At 39.5% G+C, this 9478-nt stretch overlaps 1 protein-coding gene across 2 annotated transcripts; it reads left to right on the plus strand.

Moving 5' to 3' along the window:
* The first annotated feature begins 3840 nt into the window (after positions 1 to 3840).
* LOC114822058 (18S rRNA (guanine-N(7))-methyltransferase RID2-like) lies at positions 3841 to 7581 on the plus strand. Of its 2 annotated transcripts, none has more exons than XM_029096023.2 (8): positions 3841 to 4877; positions 5004 to 5087; positions 5208 to 5263; positions 5399 to 5455; positions 6072 to 6121; positions 6310 to 6462; positions 6861 to 6996; positions 7141 to 7581. In XM_029096023.2, exons 1-8 carry the CDS (start codon positions 4706 to 4708, stop codon positions 7303 to 7305), a joined length of 873 nt encoding a protein of 290 aa, XP_028951856.1. In that variant the 5' UTR covers positions 3841 to 4705; the 3' UTR covers positions 7306 to 7581. The 2 variants fall into 2 exon arrangements, with proteins under 2 accessions (XP_028951856.1, XP_070671243.1); XM_070815142.1 differs by having other exon boundaries at positions 4461 to 4877; positions 6334 to 6462.
* The last annotated feature ends 1897 nt before the right edge of the window (positions 7582 to 9478 follow it).

Here is a 9478-nt window from a genome sequence, read left to right on the forward strand (position 1 = left end):
TGCCCAGACTATTCCGGACCCTTTCCTCATGTCGCTACCAGCTACGGATCAGATATGACCGGTTGAAGAAAGAAGAAAAGATCGATGAACGATTAAGCGAGACTTTGCCTTAGAGACCAATGAAATGCGACCTAGAAGCTTTATTACACAAAAGTTCTTTGAAGACCTCTTGCTTCTGCTTCCCTGCTTACTTTTGCTATCACCTCAACAGCTTTCAACCTGCTCACTTAGAATGAAGATCAATAATGGGCGGAAGGGCTTTACACAAGACCGCATAGCGGGAGAGAGGGAGCCTTTGCTTACCTGCTTCTTAACCGTGCCCTCCTATCGTACCTATATCCCCTTTCCTTCAGTTACATCCAGTCTCAGTTCTGCTTCCAACTACCGATGGGAGAAGGCTTGGACGTTAAATAAGAGGTATGGCATACGGGAATGGTATATGAAATGAAAGGCTGGAAACAGAGCTGGAGATGAGCGCTAGCCAATGGTTAATACTTCAGAAAGCACCTTAGCAATTACCAGTAATGCCCGACCTCAGTCTTGTTTTTTGCTAGCTTGAGTCTAGAACTTTACTATCTCATTAAATGACGAATATATATATTTTATGGAAGATAGTCGGCCCACTTCTAGACGTTCCAGCGATTATGCCTGTTCTAGCCCTAAACCAAATACAAGAAACAATCCATCTGACGAGAGGCCTCAAAAACAAAAACACAAAACAAAAAGGACATTCGACCCAATACCTTAACCATGTAATTTCTCCGACGCTCGATTCGCAAATTGGTCCGACTCGTAATTCCTAAAGCCATGAGAGTGGGTCAGAATGACGTCCTCATAGACTATATTGAGGAGTAAGGAAAGGGCTTCCATGACAATGAGGTCCTTCTTGCATGGTGTTATAGGGCCTGGCTTGTTAGGCTTTGGAATCCACGACCTGTGCATCTCCGAGAACTGAAAGCACCCAGTTGAAATTAAGGAGAATAACATGAGATTAGTTTACTGTGGCACCTTGTTCGTTGGAGTTGTAGCTTGGCCGTGTAGGCTTGGTAAGCACCTGTTGACCCTAAAAACTACCAAGCCTACGTGGCGCGCAGGCCGAGTAATCTATAAGCTAACTACGTCCTTTGGTTGAATGCGGGGCGTGCCAACTCATCGGCCGAGCTCGACCGAGGAGTAAAATATGTTGATGTTGCGTTGGGTGCGAGGCTGACTTCTGCGTTTTACGATTACGGCCGAAAAATGAATGTGTCTCGACCTCTTGGGTTCTCAAACCTGAAGACAAGGCTACTATTCTTACGAAGTTCACAAATCGTCGTCGTCGGATTCGGTCACTGTGATGGTATTCGTCAGAGTAAACTCACGCCGAATTGACATCAAAGTGTAAGGGCACAAATACTCAAAGCAAATATAAGTCTTAACAGTAAACGTGGTTCGGCCGTCGAAATGCCGAACTCTAAATCCCACTTGAAAGTATCCGATCATAAAATAACTCGGCGTGCTATGTGCCGAGTCCAATACACTGTAACACCTCACCTCGTCGAGAAGGCTAATGAGATGACCTCGACCAACAAGGATTCGGAAATCCTTCTCGACCGAGACTTGGATAGATAGCCAATCACCCTCGATGCAGTTCTGTCTATGCCGACTGAAGATGCTGCAAGATCGGTTGGTTCTACAGCAACAATGTTGTTTATGCCAACTGAAGATATCACCGGTTGCCTTCACAGTGCTGTTTATACCAACTGAAGATGTGTCAACAAAAAAGAAAAGAAAAAAATCTCAAGGTTATTAAGAGAATTTGCACAAGGCAGTTGTGTATTGAATTAGAGGGGCTTTTTCCGTTGTCATTGCATCTGTATGTATAGTGACTGTATGCTTGCTTGGCACGACTAGATAATTGTGTAGAGTCTGACTGCAACTCTAACTAGCTGAAATAAATCTGATCTGTGGCCTTCAGATTTCGCAACTTCTAAAATAAAGCTTATCTAGGCTTTGTCATACCACATCAGAAACCTAGCCCATCTAGGCTTCTGATCTAATTAAAAAACCTCCAGTAGAAAACTTCATCACCATGCAAAAACCTAGTCTACCTAGGTTTCTTGTATCATCATTACCACCTAGGCTTATCACATCTCCACCAAAAGCTTAGCCTTCTTAGACTCATTGTCTTATCCATCACCCAAGGCCATCATCATGTATCCTAATCTTGCCTAAATAAATTTTAAAATCCGTTTTGAACTGTTCTACACGCCCATATCCGGATATCAACTTGAACTGTGCTGACATGTTTCTAGTTGGAAATACATCTCATCCTTCATAATAAACTATTATTAAAAGATAATTATGATAAAACATCATAACATTATCCTTTAATAATAACAAAATGAATTACCTCTATTTCTCATCCGATGGTGTGAAGCTATGCTCACTCAACGACCTCGATTACGCGGGCTGAAGGTGTAACTTTGGGTCCAAATAGCACCAAAGTTGTCATGCGACTTCATGTGCAATTCGACCATCAGTAAAAGAGGGTTGATGTTTTGTTGGTAGGTCGGTCAGTCGGGTTGGTTCAAAGTACCATGTTTTGTGACCACCCCTACAAGTATAAGGCTCATTCTGACTCTTATAACAAACTCATACCTCATCTTTTAAACATTACAATGTCTTGCATCAACTTACGGTTCATTGCAATGTCAGACTTCCGTTAAGTTTTCTATCAATTTGACTGTTAAATGATGACATGGCAAGCACGAGGCCCACTCCCTTGTCCAATTTTTTTAAAGGACAAATTACATTTTACCACATGAACTTTGGGTATAACAAACTCATATCTCATCTTTTGAACATTGGAATGTCATACATCAACTTACAATTTGTTGCAATGTTAGATTTAATTTCCTTGTCTATCTATTTGTCTATTAACTACCCTCGCCCACTGAAACTCCATATTGCTGACTTGTCCACGGAGAAGTATGGCTAATCCCATTCGCTAAATATATACCATTTGCTGAACCAGCGAGTACGGATATTGACGCGATTGTTGAACCGAGTAGCGTAGCTTCGTTTGGTCTTTACTCAAATTTAGATTCACGTTCACGTTTGTATCCGTTCTCTCTTTCTTCACCATAGATTGCTTATCCACTTGGGAATCATTTCGTCCCCGACTTTTCTTCTGTTTCAGCTTTCTTTTCGCTTCCTACTTTTTCAACGCCTACATCTCCCACTTTATCTGCTAATTTAGAAGTGCGCTCTTCAGCTCTAATGACTCGATTGGCGACGGAGACGGCGCGTTCGATTAGGATGACACCATTTGGTGCTCGTACTCTCTTAGATCTACGTTGAATCCGTTGGCCAACTTCAATTTCTCTAAGTTTCAAAAACTGTCATCGATTGACAGCCCCAAATTTGGCTTAACCTCCTCCTCTAACAGTCTGCTTTGAAGGTTTTCACCATTTTTGCAGAACTCAAAAATTAGAAAAGCTTGAAGCTTGAAGCTTTTTTTTTTTTTGTTAGCTTTGAAAATCTTTAGGGTTTTTTGGGTTCAGATTTTCCGAGGGGGAGAACAAGGGGAAAGGGAAACAGTTGGAGACGGAAGCAAGGGAGAGAACCACGTGGCGGAAAACTAGAAAAAGACAAGGACGGTGGGTGGACACGGAGGATATTTTGGATATATTAAGCAAATAGGATTGGCCACACTCCACCGTTGAGATGTCAATAGCATAGAGTTCCTATGAGCGAGGGAGTGGGCCCCGTGTTTACCACGTCAATAGCTAACATACAAATTAACAAACAAGGAAACGAGGTATGACATTGCAACAAATTCATAAGTTAATGTATGACATTGTAATGTTCAAAAGATGAGGTATGATTTTGTTCTATGACTCAAAGTTAAGGTGGTAAAATGTAATTTATCATTTTTTATTTTTTAAAAGTTTGGGTGAGGGAGTGGGCCCCACACCTGCTACATCATCATTTAACGGCCAAATTGATAGAAAATTTAATAAAGGTCTACCATTGCAATGAATCGTAAGTTGATGTATGATATTGCAATGTTTAAAAGCTGAGGTGTGAAGTTGTCTCATCATGTGCATCTTTTGGAGAAACTTAGTCCTTTAAAAGAGGGGAGTTAATTTTTCTTTCTATACAACAATTGTGATTTAAGCTAAACTGCACAATGGACTAGCAATAATAATTTAGTATTGAACCTAAAATCTCAATGACAAGTAAAACTTGAACCACGTGACTTTGCACCTCTTGTTTTTAGATCACTCAATACACTACTTGTGAAACTTGAACCAAACTCTGAAAACCCGATGACCGAGACCCTAATGCCTAAAGCTCAACTTCAGGGTTGTGGCCACTAGAGACTGATCTGGGTGACGTCGTCACTCAATACCAAGGTCTGAAACTCCAGCGCCTAAGACTTGAAACCTTGGACCTCAACCAGTGATCCTGGTGTTAGGGATACAGATTCGGGGACTTGTATCCCGAACACCAAACAAAATTCTTCCTCGCATTTTGGGGCTGGGCCACAAACTAGACTACACTCCTATTAGAGCCCAAAACTACCAAAAATCGCGAAGGAAGACGCTGCTAGGGTTTAAGCTCTCTCTCTCTCTCCCTCTCTCTCTCTCTCTCTCGCTCTCCCTCCCCCACCTCCCCTATCTCTCCCTCCCCTTTCAAGGAACAGAAAAGAAAAGCGAACATGTCTCGGCCGGAGCTGCAAGCTCCACCCGAGATATTCTACAATGAAGAGGAAGCTCGAAAGTACACTCGCAATTCCCGAATCATGGAAATTCAGTCGGAGCTCTCCCACCGAGCCCTAGAGCTTCTCGCTCTCCCCGACGACGGCGTCCCCAGGCTGCTCCTCGATATTGGTAGTCCTTCGAAACCCAACTCCCGCAATCTTTCAATTCTGTTTTCGTAAAAAAGTCCCAAAGGGGTTTGATTTTATTCACTGAACGGTGAAAAATCGGAGTGAGTGATTGAGCTTTTTACTGCAGGTTGTGGGTCGGGGCTCAGCGGAGATACATTGTCAGAGAGTGGGCATCAGTGGATTGGTTTAGATATTTCCCAGTCGATGCTTGGTATGTGGTTTTTTCGGGTTTTGCTTATTCGTTTTCGATGTTTTGTTTTGGTTTTGAGCTTCTTTGATGGATTCCATGGTTTGTTTCTAAATGGGAATTACATTTCTTTGATGATTGGAGATGTGGCATTGGAGAATGAGGTTGAGGGTGATCTTTTGCTCGGGGACATGGGTCAGGTATCACACTTAATGGCTCGTGCTTCAGTTTTTCGTGGACGGAAAAAAGAGGGAAAAACTGCATACAAATATGATATGGTTCAACCTGAAATTGTTTTTCTATCAGCATATCGTAATTGTTCGATTTTGTTTCAGGGCTTTGGACTTCGTTCAGGAGTTATTGATGGAGCGATAAGCATCTCAGCCGTTCAGGTTTACATTGTGTTTTCACTCACTAGTACTTGCAATGATGGATAATGGATACACCCTCACCACATCGAACTTCAACAATCCGAACCGTCTACTTAAAAGCTCTTAGATCATCCTTGCAAAATATTAGCCAAATCGAAAATATTTGAGACATAAATTGACAAACACTTTGTTTTATAAGAAACACTGAAATTTCATTGTGATAATTAAATAGGCAAATGGTTTCGAATTGAATTGAATTTTTGCAAGGATGATTTATGAATCGAGACTTACAAAATAGACGGTTCGGATCGTTTAAGTTCGATGTAGAGTGGGTCCCAATCCCTTCCCTTAAAGGCCCTGTTTAGCTGGATTTTTTTTCCTATCTTAGCTTGTGTCCCTTGTTTTGTCAGTTTTTTATTTTATATTTATATACCCAATAGTTAAGCGCTCAAAATTCAATTATTTCCTTTCTGTTTTGAATATTTTTGCTGAAGTTTTTGCAATGTTGTACCTGTCTTTTTGTTTCTTCAATTTTCTAAACTACTGAGACTACTTCATGTATGCTTTTTTTATGTTTTGATACGGTTTACTATATGAATATTACGCCAATTTCTCTTTATCATTTTGTTCAATGCAGTGGTTGTGCAATGCTGATAAGTCATCACATAATCCACGATTACGATTGAAGTATGTTGTGTTTCTTGTTGGTTTTTATATCCTCGTCATAAATTCTATATCATTATATGCTTGAAATGCAATGAAAAGTGTGCCATGATCTTCTTATTCTTGGACTTTTTATGACATTAAGCATCGGTTGAGCCTGCAATCCTTTTTTCAATTTCAGTATGAATGTTGCTGTCTTAATTCCTTTGTAGGGCTTTCTTTGGATCATTATACAGATGCTTAGCAAGGGGAGCAAGGGCAGCATTTCAAGTTTATCCTGAAAATCTGGACCAGCGCGAGTTGATTTTGAGTTCTGCAATGCGTGCTGGATTTGCGGGGGGTGTCGTTGTTGATTTTCCCAACAGGTATGCAAGAAACCAATTATGTTTTCTTGTGTCATAGGCTGTTAGCTCGTCTGAAACAATGTGGTTACTAGATTACTTTCTAAGCTGCTCATGCATGATCCCACATATCCACTAAACAAATGGCTTCTGGTATATGAACCTTTGTAGGGCTTCTGCATCATCTTTTGCAAAATGCATCTGATCGGCCTTTATAATACATAAAGGGTCTGAACATTGCTAACAAAAATGCACGTGCATGGAGTTTGAATATTTATGCTTCACGGAAACTATTGAGAGAGGGTCAGGGAACTAGTACAAAATATAGGGCAAAATGTTGGATTCTGACTTCACATGGAATTTTTAATATCTAAATTCTTTCAGTAGCATTTTCCTCTAACTTAAGGAATATCTTGTTACAGTTCCAAGAAACGAAAGGAGTACCTTGTCCTCACTTGCAATTCACCATCTATTACCACTTCTACTCCCAAGGGAAAAGGCGAAGATGGCGAGGGTTCCACTGATGATGAGAGTAGTGAAGATGAAGAAAATCAGACAGTAAGTTTTTACGGATGCATTTACTATTACTATATCTCTTGTTTTTCTCGAAGTCTAATGTAAAGTCAAGGCTGCTAAACTTAAATCTATCTGTGTGCTCTGACATGAATTTCTAATTTGTTATATTTTATTCGTGGGGAGCAGGTTTCAAACTCAGACAGGCACAGGCCGAGGAAAAAGCAGAAGACAAATAAGAAAGGCAAGGGAAGAGAATGGATACTAAAGAAGAAGGAACAGATGAGAAAAAAGGGAAATGTTGTTCCACCAGACACCAAATACACAGCTCGGAAAAGAAAAGCTCGATTTTGATCTTACAACCGGACTATATCATACCGTTTTGGAGCGATGGCTTTAGTGTTTGCTTTACACAGTTTGTACAGGCGTCTACGAAGGCATTACCATTTTCTCTTCAGTGCTGGAAGGTGCCGTGTAAAGCAGATTATAAACAGATCTCTCCGGGCAACGGATCTGGTTGTTATATGATTCAGTCCTGTAACCTTAACTAGTTTAAGAAAAGAGACTTTATTCTGTTTTAAGACAATCTCCAACATAAAATTACCAAATGCTAAATGTTGTTTACGTAAAGTCTAGACTTATGTTTTTGGCTTTCCTTGTCAATAATGTAATACATACCATGCATGCACAAATTAGTTTGAGGACATTGCACAAAGGGCTAATATTGTTGGAAATATTTACTCAAGGGTTTGGGCCACTTCAAAGGTTTGTTCATGCACATGCTTTTTACATTTAAAATTTTCTACCGCTTTTGATTAGTGATGTCTGGTCAGAATTGGTTGTTGCTTTCTAGCTAGCTGGCCACGAAAATTAACGCTCCCCGCATGGGCTGATTGACATTTTTTGGCTGAGGGATTCTTTTAGCACTTGATCTACTCAAATCGTTTTCTGGGTTGACAAGTGCTTCTTGTACTTGCTAGCTCAAAACAAGCAATCTTTTTGCTTAAAGTCCTAGCTTGGCTTCATTTTTCACTTGGTTGTCCATATTAAATTTCAAAGAGATAGAGTGCCTTCAAAAGCTTTTGAGCTTGCCTATGACAAGTCTTGTGCTTGCTAGCTGAAAACAAGCAATCCTTTTGCTTAAAGCCCTAGCTTGGCTTCATTTTTCACTTGGTTGTCCATATTAAATTTCAAAGAGGAGTGATTTCAAAAAGCTTTTGAGCTTGCCTCTTCTCAGTTATGGAACCCTAGCTGCCAAACTATTTTTCATGCATAAAAATTCCCCATTGAGAAATAGGTTTGCATTGTTTACATGGTCTAACTTTTAAGTTTCAAATCTTCATTAAACCTAGTTTTAGGGTTCAAGTTGGTTTCTTCCTTAAACTATTTGACTGGAGAAACTGCCTGATATGTGTTCAAATTGTTCTAGGAATGAGTTAAGAGAGATATTAATCTCCACATGTTGATTTAGTGAAACTTGACATGTATGAGGCAGTTTCAACTATTTATAATGCGCTTTGAATTGGGAGCTTTAATGAAAAGGGTTTGGGTTAAGTTTAATTTAACAAAAAACTACCTTATACTATTATTTAATCAAAAGGGTTTTATATTTAATTATAATGACAAAACTAATCTATATCACACCTACACACATTTAACACACATGGGCTGAATTAAAAGGTCAAAACGAAATAATTTTTTTTCCAACCTTGCCCCTAACAACAATCCCATTATGTCAGCCAATTCTGTTAGAAATAAATTTCTCTTTATTTTCAAGTATGCCATTCTATCAGCAAGTTCCTTCTCTCTTCGTTTTTTTTTTTTGGCCGTTCGTTCTCTCATGGTTTTGCTTATTTATTTTTTTGTTTTCTTCTTGTCGTCCCCCTTCCACCTGAAAGGGAATTAAAACCCAACGTGTGTGAAGGAAAGTGGCCACCTTCTCTTTTACTATATATATATATATATATTTATTTATTTATTTATTATTATTTATTTGTAATTAGGTGGTTCATATTCTTTTGTTGATCAAACACCACCTTTAATTTTGCTTGTCACTTAGAACCCACTTTCCTAGAATGCAGGAGCCACTTCCATTAGAAATTATCCTAGTTTCATTTTCACTTGGTGAGTTTTGGTAGATTTGCTTGTGGGGTCTTGACTCTTGATGGATAAAACAATGGTCTTATAGATTTGCCCGCAGAGCTTCGGTGTTTTTAGCGACTCGGATGTTTCCAATACCACCACCTTTTCCTCATTATCTGGCCTTCCCCGCAGTGTTGTTCATGGTTTTGTTCTGTCCTAGCAACAACTTGAAAAATGCATCGATATTGTACTAACAATTTGATACTTTACGTCTTCGAGTAAAAGAAAGAAAGATCAAATAGCTACAATATTTCCCCAAGTAAACAAAATTATCAATTATAAACATTGAACACTACCTATTTCTTGAATTGGATACGAGTACTGTCACTATTTCTTAAATTGAAAACTGGTACTATCATTGACACGTCCAACCCTAATATCATTC

The sequence above is a fragment of the Malus domestica genome, chromosome 16 (assembly GCF_042453785.1).
Source record: "Malus domestica chromosome 16, GDT2T_hap1".
Classification (NCBI taxonomy): Eukaryota; Viridiplantae; Streptophyta; class Magnoliopsida; order Rosales; family Rosaceae; genus Malus; species Malus domestica.